Below are 16,933 nucleotides of genomic sequence, written 5' to 3' on the forward strand. Positions count from 1 at the left end.
AGTGAAGTTACTGGCCCTGCAGCAGCCCCAGACCTTCTATCAGAAGGAGATCCTAGTTTCCCACCCTCTGCTCAGAGCTGAGAAGGACTTTACTTATTCAGTGAAGCAACTGGCAGCCATGTTAAGAGCACATAGGTGTGAGGTTAACACATGAAGAGAGAAGGAATGCATTTGATTTTTTTTTAAAGATTTTATTTATTCATTTGAGAGAGTTATAGAGGTGGAGACAGAGAGAAAGAGAGAGAGCACAAGCAGGGGAGAGGCAGAGGGAGAGGGAGAAGCAGTCGCCCCGCAGAGCTGGGAGCCCAACATTGGGCTCTATCCCAGGACCTGGAGATCATGACCTGAGCCAAAGGCAGATGCTCAACCATCTGAGCCACTCAGGCGCTCCTACATTTAGTTTTAAGTGGAAGGACTAGAGTATTTCTAGGAAGGAGCCTTCATGGGAGGGGTGAATCCATCAGCTCAGGGTTCCACAAGAGGAGGTACCTGTGTAGGTCTAAAGGTCTGTTTTGCTTTTCTCTAGGTGTCATTCATTAATTGCTGTATACTGGGCACTATGCTAGATGTTTTACATACAGGCTTCTAAAATTCAGGGCTGCCAGTTAAAACGTTATTAGGAGACCCTTCCAGGAATCCAGGAAACCACCTGGGGAAGGAAATGCCCTCTGTGCAGCACACGGTCCATGCACTGGCTTTTCTGATGGGACTCACGCTTCCCCACTGTATCCGTAGGCTGTGATTTTTCCCCATTGTACCCTACATGCAGTTTAGTGTAGATTAATAAGGTTCTGTTTGGGTATTTAGATGGATTTCTCAAGACTGATGAGAAAAGTGTAAAAAAAGTACCTGTTGTTCATGGTCTTTCTTTCCTTGATAGAGTAAGAAATTTGTCTCGTTAGCTGGCCCTTCACACCTCAGTCTCATGGCGTACTCCAAAGACACTCTTGGAATCCAGAACCCTAGAAGGCTCTTCCTTGAGAACTGTCTTATCCTAGTTATAGGTTACATTTCAAATGCTAGGGCAGGCTACCATCGATTCACATGAAGATGTGAGTAAATGAAATTATTCTCCCCACAGATCTCAGAATTCCCTTGTTGTATGTTCTTTTCATATATCACAGCTGCCTCCTTAACACTTGCCTCTTTTTATGACATCGACAAGCAATCCGCATTGATAAAGGTGTCATTGGCAGGCTTGCAGATCTATCATCATTTCTTCTCCAAAACCACCCTGTTCTTACTAGGAAAGACCACAGCTGGCGGGATGGCAGGGAAAATCCCTGTTGGCTGAGCCCTTTCCCTGAGACTGCTGGGCTCCCTTCAAGCATAGCATCCATCTCTAGGCAGTGGGTATTCGCACTCCAGTTTTCAAAGGAGAAGACAGAGACTAAGGGAAGTAACGTGAGTTACCCAAGGTCACATAGCCCATGGGAAATTGGACTTTGACCTGCGGCTTACACAACAGGAAGCCTATGGTCTTTTTGCTTTAGATGTGTTACAGTTGATAGATAAGAGCTTCCTTGTCCCTCCCTCAAACCGGGCCTGATAAATTTCATTCATGACACCCAGTGGGCACAGCCTTGAAAATAGGGATGATTATCCTACTGAGAGGTTTGGTGTGAGGAAAAGATCTCATAAAGCACTTGGCCCAGTTCCTGGGTTCCAGAAGGAGCTCTGCAAATGTTTGTTCCTGGCCCCACGTCACCCCAACCCCAACCATATGGGTGTCTGGACTCTCATTCTGTGGCTTTCTTTCTCCATCCTTATCTACTATAAGCTCGAAGTAGGCTCACGGAGACCTTCTCTCAGGAGACATGGGTGGCTCTCCTCTACCCTTCACCGGCCCTCTTCGTTATTGGAGTGAGGTGTAGGGAGGTTCATGCCAATCATCCCATCTCATTTTACCATGGACACTGTGGAAAATTCTACAATACCAGGTTCTCTTGAGCTGATACATGAGAGGGCAACTCTGACCCCAATCCCATAGTCCTTTGGCATCAGGCACCCTTATTTGCCTCCATAAACTTACATCTGCCCTCCCAACTGAAGGCATCATGTGGACTTCCAATGTCCTGGCTGAGCTGAACCATTGGGAAAGGAGATCTAAGTGGCTGAGCAGATGCTGTAAGTTTAAAGAGCCGATCTTTCTAAAGCACCGCCCATATCTTGTCACCTCCCTGCTTTCAAAACTTCCACGACTCCCACTTAAGGTCTGACCTCCTTTTCTTTGTTCAAGGCCTAAACCTACTGTTCAGAGACTTCTTTCTCACTGTGGTCTTTATAGAGACCCTTTGTGCCACCATCAGTGTACTCCCCTTCCCTCCTACCTTCCTCCCATCGCCTCTTCATGTAACAAGTTGTTACTGGTGTTTTCTAAGAGTCAGACACTGCTAGACACTGGGGAGCATGGGACGGGGCCAGCCAGGCAGGCCAGTGGGCAGTCACAGGAAGTAAACCCTGCAGGACGGGAAGTATTGCCACAGGGAAGGTACAGGGTGCTGTGCAAGCATGCAGCGGGGGCACCGAACCGAGGCTTGATGTGTCAGGAAAGCCTTCCCAGGGAAGGTGATGTGAGGTTGGGCCCTCAGGAGGAATGGGAGCCAGTGAGACACATGGGGTGGTAGTGATGGGGAAGAGAGAGGAGGAAAGGGAGGAAAGCGAGAAGAGGAAAGGGAGAAAAAGAGCGTCAGCAGACTTGGTGAGAAGTTAGTGGTAGCTCATGAGATTTAAGAGGCCAGAGGAGATGGGGAGCTTGCTGGAGGCCAGATGAAGAACGAGAGCCCAAGGCCAGAGTATTCTCTCTGCCATGGTGTCACACCCTCATCCCTCCATCTCTTCCCACTGGGATACTCCTGGCTCCAGAAAGCATTTCGCCTTTCCTCTAGATGAGATCTTATCTCCCAGTCATGCCCTGGGCTGTCTTCTGCTCTGATAGGTCCCACCTGCCCAGCTTAGAACTCCATGTGACTCCCTCCCCTCCCCCCGGCTCCTTCTCGACCCTGTCTCTTACAGTCTGTATCCCCCTCATCTTCCAGCCCAGTCAGTGGGTATCTAGGAAGTATTTGTGGAATGAAGCAGTGTTTGCAAGCATGCTTGCTTTTATAAAAAAAGGAAAGATAAAATTAGCTTAGTGCTCCTCACACCATCTAGACATACTTGTGCATAGTGCATCTAATGTTTATTAGGTGTTTCTTGGCTGCCATGCTGTTCTCAACATATTATTTGTTTGAACTCCTTTAATCCTCAAAGCAACCCTGTGAAATAGATGGGTTTTTTATTTTATCCTTTAATTTCCGTTATATAGATGAGGAAATTGAGGCACAAAGGGTAAAGTAACTTGCCCACGGTCACGACTACTGAGCTAGCAAGTAGTGTAACTGGAATTTAAATGTAGGATCTGGCTCCAGGGCCCATACCCTTAATACCACCTTGCCTTGCTTCTGTAGGTGCCAAATTTGTACAGCAATGCATTTTACTACATGTGTTCCAAGCACTAGTAGATTATATGCATTATAAAGTATATACAAAAAAGATATTAACAAAGAGTGAGATTGAAAAATAAATATTTCGCATATTTTCTTGTGCCCAGGGGGTGGTGCACCCTACTTTGGGGCCACGTAAATTAAAAGCAGCTAATGAATAAGAGGAAGGGAATTAACACGTTTCCAACAGTATCTGTACCTCACAGAAACATCATGAGTTCTTGTGCACCTACTGAGGGCCTGAACCTTTGTTAGGTGCTTGGAATGTCAGGCTGTGACTATTCAGAGCTAGCCGGAGACCTGAGGTGAGTGAGGCCTGGAGAGGGGATGAAGGCAGAAGACATAGGCATGAGGCCAGAGCTCTGTGCTGTTCCCAGCCTCAGGCCCCTGAAGTGTGTGATAGAATAATTTACTTAGTTCTGGAACTATTTATTTCATAAAGCTCGACAGATTTACTCAGGAAGAGGCTGTAACTAGCACCCTAGAATAACATATCGTGTTTCTTAACTTGTGTCTGAAATTCTCACAACTCAGCATGGTATGGTACTGGTTATCTCCAGCTCATCAGAAGCTCTGATTGGAGATTATAAGATGTCTTTGACTAATAAAAGAAGAGGAAATGAATGTGTATTTGCTTAATAAATGCAACCTGGTGGACAAAATCTTTCCAAACTGGGACTGCAAGGGAAGCAGAATCATGAATGAGGCTCTTCCGGTGGGGGGAGTGGGGGTGTGGTTTCATTCAATTTAATGAACATTTGGTGAGCACTGACCATACTTGCTCATACATACCGTGTGCACAGATACAGTATCTTTGGTCCTCACAACAACTCTGTCAAAGGGGAGGGGCGCCTCACATACAAACAAGGCACCAGAAGTCATTTTCCCCAGATCATACAGCTAAAAGGGGACTAGGTCATGATGCAAACCCCAATTCTGTTGAACTCTAAAACCCACTCCAAGAATGTGCTGTGCCCCAAAAGTATGCCATATCCTTTTATGTGGGAGACATAAATACAGATAACTGCAAAGGCAGTATGGCAAATGTGATGGCAGAAGTACAGTCAAGGCTAGGGAATGGATTGATCCCCTTAGAGTGCTGTGTAGTAAGTGGTGTCAGGGAAGGTTCTCACAAGGTGAATTGGGAACCCTTGGTTGAGATGATTTTGAAGAGAATCCTAACCCCGATTTGTAGGTAAAGAAACCAGAACACAGAGCCATGCAGAGACTATACTATAGTCATTGATCCCTGCCATCTCAAGTCCTCTTACTAAATTTCTACTATGAACCAGATGGCGTATGCAGCATCTGGATAAAATGTCATCACACGTGGTGAGGCGCAGGGGTTGACATCAGCATCTTGAAACCTACAGGATCCTGCAGGACTTGGTGGTTGTGAACTGAGAGAGCACCTCTTGGTAGATTGACCACAAAGGGCTTTCTCCTCCCCCACCCCAAATCAGCAGTTTCCCGTGCCACCTCTCCCTTAAAGCTCTGCCGAATTGTATGATGGTGTGTCCAAGTTGCATTACGTTTCCTAAGGTTCAGTCTTTGTGAAAAGCTGAATAAATCTCATTATGTTTTCAGTCTATCAGTCAAGGTGGAAGGAAAGAAGCAGCCCGTGCTGTCAAGCAAATGCATTGTCTTGTACTGTATACTTGTATATGTCTGTGCTTATGTTTCCTCTCCTGCGGACGATGTACTGCACATGTCTGAACGCCAGCCACAGATCAAACTGCAGATTGTCTGATCTCATGGGCCTTGTCCCAGGCCATCACCTTCTCCTTCTGAAGAGTTGGGAGTGTGCTTTTTAGACTGAGGTTTTAGACTCAGAACCCTGACATGGTAGAAACTTGGTATCAAAACATACTGACTTCGTGTATCTTGGAACCCACAGAATATTCACGTCCTAAAATTATAGAATTGTTTTATCCGAGATGATTAGAACTGGAGGAGCCTAATGTGTTAGATACCTGCAACTCCCCGTTCAGCAAATAGTTCGTTAGTGCCTACTGCTTGCTGGGCACTAGGCTGACCACTGGGGATACAGATATGGAAAACACGGCTAATGCTCTTGCTCTCAGGGAGTTTGCAGAATGGCAGGATTTAAAAATCTCAAAATGTTCAACTCTGAGGAAAGTCAAACATTAGTGTGTTCAAATCCTAGAATGCGAGGGATGGAAGGGGGCCCTGGATCATTCTCTCCGGCTCTATCTTTTGTGAGTCCCGGAGCCTTTTCCAGGCATGTCCGATTAAAAATCTCACTAATAAGAACATCATTTCACTTCAGTGACACCACAGAATGGCCGGCTTGCAGGCGCTCCGTGATCACCCATGCGGCTGTTCATTTTACCAGGGAGGCCACTGAGGCTCGGAGCAGGGCAGCTGTTCCATAGATAGGGCGGCCCGCCAGAACCCGACCCCAGGTTTTCCGGCCTCTCTTGGAGAACAGGCAAAGCTGGAAGGGCTTCCCGTGAGTTTCCGAGGGGTAAGGTCTTTACAGGCCCTGCACACTTCTGCCAGGAGGCCCGGCTCTTCAGAAAGAGTTGGCTCCGGCTACCTTTGCGGAGGCGATCAGCCCCGCCCCCAGACCACGTGTGCAGTAGATCGCCCAGTTTGGGGAGCCCCCTCCCCCTTTGATGCGTGTTTTATTTTGCTCCCTCCCCCTCCCCGTGTGCCTCAAAACCAATTTTCATTATTTTTTCTGTCTGTGTTTGTCTTTGTGGTTCGCAGGTGCTCCCCTGCATTGTTCATCTGCTTCATCAACCCCTATTGAACAGTCCCCTTCCCCGCCCCCCTCCCCTCCGGCCAATGAGAGCCAGAGGCGGTTGCTAGGCAGCGGTGTGGCCCAGCCAACCCCGGACTCAGACTCTGAGGAAGAGTTTGTCCCTAATTCATTCTTAGTTAAAAGTGGCTCCGCCAGCCTGGGGGTCGCGGCGAACGGTAAGTCCCTCTCTCTTCCTAACTTCTGTGGGTGTTGTGTGCGAACGTGTGTGTGTGTGTACGCGCGCGCGCACGTGTGTGTGTTCCTTTCGTTGGCGATGCTGATTAATCTGCCTGCTCTGGCCGTTTGCAGGGGCGGGGGGGCCTGGTGCATGGGGGGCTTGGGGTTGTCGGGGGCCTGGCGCAGCTCCGAGGCTCAGGCAGTCCGGCTCCTGCCCGGATGCGCCGCTGGGGTGTGGAAACCGGGTGGGGGTGGGGGGATCAGGGTGTTGCTGTCCCCGCTACCCTGACAGACATGGGGTAGACAGAGCTGCGGGACAGAGACGCACAGAGACATGAGACAGAGCGTCAGGTGGAGACCCACGCAGGCAAAGACACAGAAGCAGAGATCCAAACAGAAGTAGAAAGGAAAGGTTAAAACGGCAGTAGCAGGGCTTGGCTACCTCCTCTGTGCTAGGACTGTGCGCTCCACTACCACTTGTTGCATGGTTGGAGCCTCTCACAACGTAGCCTAAGAAACCCATAGGAGAGTGCCCCCATTAAGCCCGAGGAAAGCTGGGAGAAAGGATACTACCTGGAGGCCAGTACTGGCTTGGAAAGTTCTTGACTTTCACACTGCCAGGAGACAGAGAGCCCTGGAGTCCCAAGCAGCTGCAGGGCCGAATGCTGGCTGCAGAGAGAGCCAGGGGGCTTAAGCATGGATCTGCCCATAATAAGCACTCTTCTTCTAAGCTGTGCCCTGACTCTCTTAAGGAGAAGAGGTATGGGAGGGTATGGTGGAAGAACCGTAGAGTGACCTGGAGCTAGCAGACCCAGGTTGTAGTACCTGGTCAGGTGCTGTGTGACCTGGCCCGAGGTCCTTGCCTTCCCTGTGTTCCACAGAGGCCAATCCACTTCTTTGCAGGGATGCCAGAAACCTCCAAGAGAAGGGATGATGTACAGCCTCAGTCCTCCTTGAAAATCAGACAGGATGGCTTCGGACTTGATGGTTCTCTTCTACCAGGAGTTAGGCCCTACAGTCTCTGTGACCAAAAGCCAAACCATCCTCCAGGGCCTATTAACTTTGTGCTCCCTGAGAGTGGCATTGTCCTTTTGGTGGTTTGGTGTCACTGCTTCTCTGTAGATTGTAGCTGCTCATGTTTTAAATTATGCACATGAACAGGAACCATGGACCAGGAGGGAGAAAACCTGTGTGCAAGGCCCAGCTCTGTAACTCACTGGCTATTTGTTTTGGCAAATTACTGTCCCTCTCAAGGCATCAGGTCCCTATCTTACAGGGATGGCACAATCGCTGCAGTACTCTGAATCAGTGTCAACTGGTGCTGACAGGGATGTAGCAGCCAGTGGCCTTCTCAAGTTTACTTGGGAAAAAAAACCACACACGCACGCACATGCACACACACATGATGGCATTCTTTGTTCATCTGGGTAAATAAGCCTTGCAGGTAAAAGAGAAGGCAGGAGATTGAAGTCCTTGATCTCTCCCTTTGCTAAATAACTGAACGAGAGTGACCACTTTGTTGTAAGTTCTACAGCAAATTGATAGCAGTCGTGCATTATTGATGTGCAGGGAAGATGGGGGTACTTTGGCCTACAAGCTGTCTGCTTAGTTGTGCTCCTCGGTGCTCGTCCCACTCCCCAGGGGACCTAGAGACACTTCTGATTCCTTCCCGGGAGTTCACTGTAAAGGTTGGTTATAAATGTGTCCTGTGCCCAAAGGGAGAGTCTGGGTTTTTAGTGGTCTGCTGCTCTGGGGTTGGTGGGTCCCAAGAGAGCCAATGAGTCTCACCGAAACCCCAAACTGAGCGGTCTTCTTGGAGCAAAAGGGCGTGCTGATACTGGCATGGGCCCGGCACTAGTGAGTGGACTCTGGGGCCTGGTGGCCCCAATATATGTTTCTAAGGTTTGGATTTATTTTCATGAAAGAAATGTAAAGTTATTTTAATGGGATTATCATCATTGTTTTTGTCCATTACAAAAAGTAACAAGGCTCCTTAACATTCAGGCAATACAGAATGGTACAAAGCAGAGTTTTCTTGTAATCCCGTCTTCCCAGAGATAACCATTTTTTTCCTTTATTTTTAATAATTTTTTATTTTTTATAAACATATAATATATTTTTATCCCCCAGGGTACAGGTCTGTGAATCACCAGGTTTACACATTCACAGCACTCACCAAAGCACATACCCTCCCCAATGTCCATAACCCCACCCCCTTCTCCCAACCCCCCTCCCCCCAGCAACCCTCAGTTTGTTTTGTGAGATTAAGAGTCACTTATGGTTTGTGTCCCTCCCAATCCCATCTTGTTTCATTGATTCTTCTCCTACCCACTTAAGCCCCCATGTGCCATTTTTAACACTTTGGTGCACGGCCTTAAAGGCACTTTTTGGGTCATGCCCATTTAATAAAAGAATAAATGAATGAGCAAGCAGCACAAACTGAGTAAGGGCCAAAGTGCAGCCAAGACAGCCAGGACTGTGGGGTCCTGGACATGTGACCCTTGGGCAAAGAACCTAACCTCTCAGACCATCAGTCACTCCATCTGGGAAATGGGGAAACCCTTCCAAGGTTGCTGTGGAGTTTAAGAATGGTTAGAGACCACCCTAAATGGATGACTTGCTCTAACTCCTTCAGAGGCCGGCTTCAGAGACTGAATTCAGAATGTACTTTAAATGACAAAGGCAGCCCCTCAGGCTCCTGGCTGGTGAAACTGAAGTGGTTTCCTTTAGTGGGAGCTGACTCAGCGCCCTGCGGGGGAGGGCTGACCCTCTGGAAGGCAGCCTCCCCACGAGCTCCAGCGGCTGCTCTCTACAGGGGCTCCCCAGAGGCGCGGCGCCCCCAGCTGTGTCAACCGGGCTGCTCTTCCCTGGGCCGAGACGCCTCTGAGCCGTCCAGCCAAAATCCCCGAGTAAAGTGCAGTGAGAACACATGGGGCTTTACAGACCAGCTCGTTGTCCCTGCAGGAAAGAAAACAGGGAAAGGAGCTCTTTATGTGATCAAAATCCTAATCCGCCCCCAAGGATAACCATCTAGAAAACACTGATATATGTGAAGAAAGATTTCACTAAAATATCAACTAGTCACAGCCGAAAAGCTAAGGAAGTGGTGAGGATTAAGTGGGTATTGTCCCTACACCAGAGAAACTTTATAGAATAAATAGTAAGTTTTCTGTCAATTGTCATAACCTAAATTCTGCAGTAAAGAGACTTGAGAAACCTGGAGGGTAATATTTAAGAGGGTCAGGGAATAAATAGCTCAGAGAAGGCTGTCAGTTTCTTCTCAAAGCCTAGGTGAGCGAGAGGTGGGTGGGAGAATTTACATGTAATTGAGCACCTTCTGCGTGTCAGCCTTTCTTTACATGCATTAACTTTTTTGAGCTTCCATGTATTCCTATGTCTCTGCCAGGAAAATGAAGCCCAGCAAAGGCCAGTGACTTGCCCATAGCTCCAGGGCATGTTGAAGATTCATACCCAAGCCTGCTTCCCTCTAAAGGCTCCTGTCTTCTTCTTACCACCGTCCCCCATTTGTTATGTTTTCTTACCAATACCAGGTCGAGTTTTTTCTTTTTTCTTAACATATAATGTATTATTTGTTTCAGGGGCACATGTCTGTGAATCATCAGTCTTAAACAATTCACAGCACTCACCATAGCACATACCTTCCCCAGTGTCCATCACCCAGTCACCCCATCTCTCCCTCCCCCTCCCCTCCAGCAATCCTCATTGTGCTTCCTGAGATTAAGAGTCTCTATGGTTTGTTCCCCTCTCTGGTTTCATCTTGTTTCATTTTTCTCTCCCTTCCCCTATGATCCTCTGTCTTGTTTCTCAAATTCCTCAAATCACTGAGATCATATGATAATTGTCCCTCTCCGATTGACTTATTTCCCTCAGCATAATACCCTCTAGTTCCATCCATGTCATTGCAAATGGCAAGATTTTTTTGATGGCTGCATAATATTCCATTGTATATACCACACCTTCTGTATCCATTCCTCTGTTGATGGACATCTAGGCTCTTCCCATAGTTTGGCTATTGTGGACATTGCTGCTTTGAACATTCGGGTACACGTGCCCCTTCAGATCACTACATTGGTATCTTTAGGGTAAATACCCAGTAGTGCGATTGCTGGGTTGAAGGGTAGTTCTGTAGTTTTTCTATGTCTCCCCCTTAGTAGGAGACTGGGGAAGAGAAGAGGAATTCCACCAAAAAAAAAAAAAAAAAATTAAAGACTTTTTAGAGGAATCTCTTAAAAAAGAATTGCAAGTTGTTAGCTTCCTATTACTCACTTCACAAAATTTTATAAAGTACCTATTATGTGACAAGTGTTTAATTCCATTGAATTTTGGAATCTCGTTGAATCTCATTGAATCTTCATATCTATCCTGTGGCATAGCCAGTTTTAAGTCAAATTGAGGTAGTAGAGAACCAGAGAGGTTAAGTAACTTCCCCTACATCACACAGCTTCTAACTGATAGAATCAAATTTGAACTCAGTTCTGTCTAATGCCTAGAGTAGAATCTTTCAGCTGTATTTTTGTGAGGACTGGGGACATTTCAAAGATGAATAAGTATAAATGACTTAGACACTAAATTTTGGTCCTGCTTCATGAGAGGCAAGTCCTGGACGCTGGGCTATCCATGGCTATTTTTCTTTTCTATTATTCCCCCACACCCCTCATCCTGCACTGGGCCCTTTCCACCTCACCTTACACATTTTTCAAGCTAGTCACACTGGTCAACATCACTGTTGTTTGGCAGTTTCATTGACTTTCTCAGGTCTTAAGCAGCTGGGATTATTTTGTTTTGACTTCTAATCCAGTGGAGGAGTGTTTATTTTTCTCTCTAAATGGGAAACACTGCTATGTATGCCAGCTCCTTCTAAAAGTGTTTTCTTAAAACAAAACAAAACAAAACAAAAAAATTCAACTTAATTTAGGACCTATCCAGATTCCCCTGAGGGAGTCTGCCCAGGTCCTTGTTAGTCATTTTGTGAAATCAGAAGGCAAAACTGTGCCTGTTTCCTGCTGTTGAGAGGGTTTTGTCTCCTTTCACTGAGAATTTCCTGGAACCTATTTTAATTGTCCCGTGTCAACTGTAGGTACTTGGGTCTGGATATTTCCCCAGCCCCAGAGGTAAAGGACATTGGGGTTTGTGTGAAGTTTTCAGGCAATTCTGTTCACCTTTCCTCTCTCTTGCATTAAAATACTCTCATCGGTAAATAGATTTATACCAGCTGTGTGGTGAAGTTAAGTTACCTATCTCCTCGAAGCAAGACAAATTGGTAGGTTCCTTTATTCATTCACTCATGATGACATTTGAAATGTCTGTGGATGTTATCCAGACATCCACAGGGGGGAAGGTGAGGGGGGAAGGGCATTCTAAGCAGAGAGATCCCATGAAACAGGTCTTAAACCGATGGGATCAGAATCTCTAAAATGAACCCCTTGGATTCAGCATGCATTTCAGAATTCAGAAGTGTTCAGGTTTAAGGAAGAAAATACAGTTCACGTGGTGTATTTTTCTTAACATTCCCAGAGTGCTCAGATGGTCCACGGTCATCAAACACGTCAATATTTCTGCACTGAAACATGAATAGCTGTACTCATGGGATCTTAAAAATAAATAAGTAAAAAGACTTTGAGCCTCGTGTCAGTTCAAGTTTTGCCATGAAAAGAATTTTGATAGAACTTCTGGTCTTAGAGTTTTGGCAATTTCCGAATGGTGGTTAATGGATGGTGGGCCCAAACTGCACCTTTTTTTAAATGAGGGTATCAGGCTTCAGAGGTTCAGTAACTCGCCTGTGGTTAGTGAGGTAAGTAGAGAGCTTGACACATAGAAAATAGGCTGCAGGTCCCAGTTGCTCCCGGGAAGGCTTTATAAGAGCTTGCTGTTTATCTGTGACAGTTCCTCGGAGAGGCCAAGCCCCCTCTGCTGTAGACTCGGGAACTCAAGAGGCCAGGCCAGCAGACTGGAGGGCTCCCTGCAGGGGAATTCAGGAGAAAGAGGCCAGGGGTTCAATTTTCCAGAACCTAGAACTCAGCAACTCTGAGCTCTTAAGGAACTTTCCTGACAGCCCCTCAGGTGTGTGGACCTTCTTTCTTAGCGCCCCGCCGTCTTCTGTACACACTCCCCCCAAACAGTCTGAGGACCTTCCGATCCAGGTCTGATTTCCATGTTCAACTGCAGGTCCGTTGAGGTGGGCCTTGTCCAAGGCTTTATCTTCTCTGCTGAGCACCCGCTTGTAGGGGCTACAGTCACAAGAGAAAAAAGTTCATGTTCTGTCTTCTTTCTTTCTGCCAGCCCTCTTCCCCTCCCCACACACAAAACCACCACCACCACCCCCCTCCGCCCCGCCGTGGAACAGTGCAGTGAGCCACATACCTGATAAAACGGTGGAGACTCTCAGAGATGAAGTGATTCATCCAAGGGCTGCAAAGTCAAGATTCAAAGTGTGGCCCCAGACTTCATGCCCTTCCCACCTTACCAGGTACCTCCCTCAACTCAACAAGCCCTCACCTGTGGCTTCCCACCGGGGAGCAGGCCATTATGCCCCCCTAATTGGGGGCAGTGGGGATAGGCACACAGAGGTGACTTCTGTTTTCATACAGTTTACAAAGCCCTTTTTCATACATTACCTCCGGCAAACTCTAGTGACTCTAATTTAATTGCCACATTGGCTTTCTAGGAGGTAAGGCTTCTTCCTGACCTTGCAAAATAAACAGGTCACATTTTGAATTAATGTAACCAAATGTCCTGGGAGCACCAGAGCCCTTTAATTAGTCAGTCACGTGACACAGTTGTAGACTCTTTGCAGCTCCTTTTTCACTAATTTCCCCAAATGCCATTGCATTAAAAGGTACAAAAATAACATTTTTGGCATACGACTTGATTAGATCTAGGAATTCCTAGACCACCCCCCGAGGAAGGCGCGTTAGCCATGTGTCTGGGCTTTTTCCATCTGGAAACTCAGCCTGGTTTGTGTCCCCACTAAAATGTTAGTGGCCTGCTCTGCGAGGCCCTGTAGACACCAGACCATGTCTTAGAGCATCTTCTGACATTTCAGGGCCCAGACTGTTGAAGAGGCACCGGGAAGGAGCCCATGGAGAGTTTGCGAAACTAATACAACTAACGTTGCGAAGCCCTTGCGTTCCCAGAGGGCGTTCACATCTGTCACCCAGCCAGATCCACAGCACGGGGTGATTTACGTGGCATACAGGAGGCACCACCATACACCGGAGGAAACCTGCTCAGAGAGACAAGCAGCTTGGCCCTGAGCTGCCCATTTGCCACGTGGCTTTGAACCTGGTCTAGATTTGCCCCCAGTGGGTCAGTCCAACCTGGGAGGCCTACCCCCTTCCATATAAGCTCTGTTTTCTGACTGTACACCTCACCTGGAGAGGCCTCACTGTGACCCTTCAGCACAGAACCCTGCGGGTGAGGGGGCTGACATCCCTGGGAGCTGCAGACCCGGCTGCGGAGAACAGCTCTGCCTCTGACCTGCAGTGCGACCCTGCACAAGCCTTGTCCTATGTCCCTCCACTTCCTAGGCTGGGCGGTGGGAGACCTGGAGGACATCAGCATTGCCCAAGCCGGTCACAGTCTGTGATAGTGGTGGGCCCGCATGAGCCACTCTTTCCTTTCCTGCCCTGCCTCCTTTTACCAACTTTTTTTTTTTTAAACCTAAGTGGATTTATTTATTTATCTTTTAAGACTTTATTTACTTATTTGAGAGAGAGAGAGAGGAAGGGAGCACAAGCAGAGATGGGGGTGGGAAGGGACAGAGGGAGAGGGAGAAGCAGACACCCCACTGAGCAGGGAGCCTGACAACACAGGGCTGGATCCCAGAAACCCAGGATCATGATGACCTGAGCTGAAAGCAGATGTTCAACTGACTGAGCCACCCAGGTGCCCTGAATTTATTCACTTTATAAGAAAATCATGTATTTCTGTGGCAGTTCACTTGCCATATCTAGAAGGTAGCCACAGAAGTACAAACAATGGAAGTGGTTGTCAGTCTGGCCGAAGAATGCCTGCTTGAGGACATGGAGAGGAGGTTTGATTCTCTTTGTTAAGCAGGGAACTTTGCAAGTGTTAATGTTAAAAACACACCAGTGCTAAAGTGAGACTTCCTCCTCGACCTCATGTAAAAGGTTGAAAGCAGCTATCTTGCGTGTGACTCCGAGTGCTTTAATGTCCATTGGCGCTGAACGCCCCCAGAATCTCATCGGCGGGACACCTGGCCCCATGCCTTTTCCCAGTACTCTCTCTAGGCTTCCCGTGTGACCCGCCCTCCCCCCCCCCCCCCCCCGCAGCCTGCTCACTCTGAGAATAAACATCTCTGGCTGCTTCCAAAATGTACCCTTCTTGCCTCTCCTAACTGTGGTCTTCTCTGAGTGATCCGTTCCCACCCTCCCCTCAGAGCCCCCTGCCCTCTGCCCTTGTCATCAGGTCTGAGCTGGGTACTTTGAGCTCAGCTGGATCTCCCATCACTGGTTAATGGCTCCCCGTTTAGACTAGGAAACCATGTGGCTTCCTTCCTCCCCCCACCTTTCTCCCCTCCTCTCTCTCCCTCTCAACTGCCATTATTTATATATAAATAGGTCTTTGAGATTAAACAACTAAAAAAAATTTTTTTTCACTTTGTGATAAAAGGCCAAAAGGACCAAAGGCAAAAGAAAAACAGAAACAGCACAATGCAGAGCCATGGGAGGGAAAGATAGGTTATGGATGCCGGTAGATCTTTACTGTGCTGTGTCGCCACCGGCAAGCTGATTAACTTCTCTGGGTCTATTTCCTCCTCTTTAAATGGATGTTGATGTGAATAGTACTTCATAAAATTGCTGTATATATAAGGAAATATTGTCAAGGCTTCTAGCATGATGATTCTTACATTATAGGTACCCAATGAATGTTAGTTTCCTGTTCCCCTCCTGGAAGACACAAGATTTGGTCAGGTATCTTAGGAAGGAAGACAGATTCCTCCATGCTCACCCAGACTTGGAGGAGCTACAATTAACAGCTCTGTTTGAGTGTCCTGAGCTTTAATCTTCCTCTCCCTCCTGCATGATTTCCAGAGATTGAGGAGTGGGGAGTGAGCCCAAGGCAGCAGCTAAGCAAACATAGCAGGGGGTCTTGGAAACAGCGCCCAGCCTTGCTTGCTGGAGCTCCCTGCATTGCTTCCATTCCGCATACTGCCGGGAACGGAGTGTTGATTATCTGGGACCCGATGAAACTCTGTGATGTCTTTTCCTTCTGGTCAGCTGGCCTTCCCGCCAGAGTTGAAAGGAGAGGAAAATGACTGGTAATTCATTTAGGCTTCACTCCTTTTCTCCTGAACGGATCATATTTCTATAAATAACCCTGGGAAGCTGCTGCCCAGACTCACAACGGTCATACCTGTACTGGCGCTTCCAGAGGCCTTTCCTCGGCTGCCTCCGTGGAGGCTCTGGGGGAAGGAGACCACTGATAGGAAGCCACTTTCTCTCCCCGCTGGCTGTGTGATCTCATCCAGACTCTCCTGTCTCGCCCAGCTTCCCGTCTGTAAAATGGGATGAGAGAGCAATCTGGCAATTGTTTTGGAGGCCGTATGGGACAGTGTCCGAGATACTGAGATTCTAGCGGGTGTGTTCAGCATTTGCGGGTCTCCTCTTGTCATCTTTGGCCAAGATGGGGTGTGTTTTCAAATGGTGAGGAGGTTAGCTGCTGGAAGGTTAAGTTGTGATGACTCGTCGGCTACCATCTTGGGAAGGAGCAAAAAAGGAAGTTGAAATGACTTACCTATTTTCTAGTTTTGCAAATCCTACTCTCCTTAGCCAAGACATTTCCTACTCTGTGTTTTCTCCCCCGGACTACTGCTGTTGTGGCCTCACGGGTCTCTCTGCCGGCTGTCTCTCCCTTTCCTCCATCCTCGCACTGTCCCGGGGTGATCCCTTTAAAGCCCAGATCCCTGTCATACCCACCCCCCCCCAACCCTCGACTTGTTCCCACTGCTGGCGGGTTGAGGGCCTGACTCAGCACGGCAGCCACAGCCAAAGCCCTTCCTCCCAGGAGCCTCCCGCTCTCTTTGTTTACTGTTGGGCTCCCACCAGGGAGCTGTGGCCACAGTAAACTAACATGGCTCTGGAGGGGACAGGGAACATGCCTGATGCCAGACACGGGCCTGCCACGAATACCTGGCATCACAGGGGGCAGAGGCTTCCGAATATAACAAAACCTCATTAGTTTAGAGTGAGAAACAGTGGAAGCGCTTTCTGATTTGGAGTGATCTGGGAAGAAATGAAGCTTGTTTACCCTTTAGAACCAATTCCATTTCAGCAGATGATTATTAAAGACTTACTTTGTGCCAGGGTTCATGGAGAAAAGAAAGCAGCCTGCTTACCTGTTTGGCTTTTGGGGAGACAGCCACATACCTGAACCATCCTGTGCTAAAGCAGGCATCCATTGGCGGAGCAAGGAGGCAAGTGTGCCGGCGTGTGTGGGGCTGCAGAAGTTTAATGCTGGGAGA

The 16,933-nt window shown here is 47.9% G+C and overlaps 1 protein-coding gene across 1 annotated transcript in view; it reads left to right on the forward strand.

Moving 5' to 3' along the window:
- The window catches only part of TENM4 (teneurin transmembrane protein 4), a 379,161-nt gene that overhangs the window by 89,000 nt on the left and 273,228 nt on the right, over positions 1-16,933 (forward strand). The window contains exon 3 of the mRNA XM_044258440.1: positions 6,219-6,428. Within this exon, the coding sequence (XP_044114375.1) occupies positions 6,219-6,428 (210 nt within the window). The remainder of the gene's footprint in view (positions 1-6,218; positions 6,429-16,933) is intronic.

This window comes from Neovison vison, chromosome 7, assembly GCF_020171115.1.
Source record: "Neovison vison isolate M4711 chromosome 7, ASM_NN_V1, whole genome shotgun sequence".
Classification (NCBI taxonomy): Eukaryota; Metazoa; Chordata; class Mammalia; order Carnivora; family Mustelidae; genus Neogale; species Neogale vison.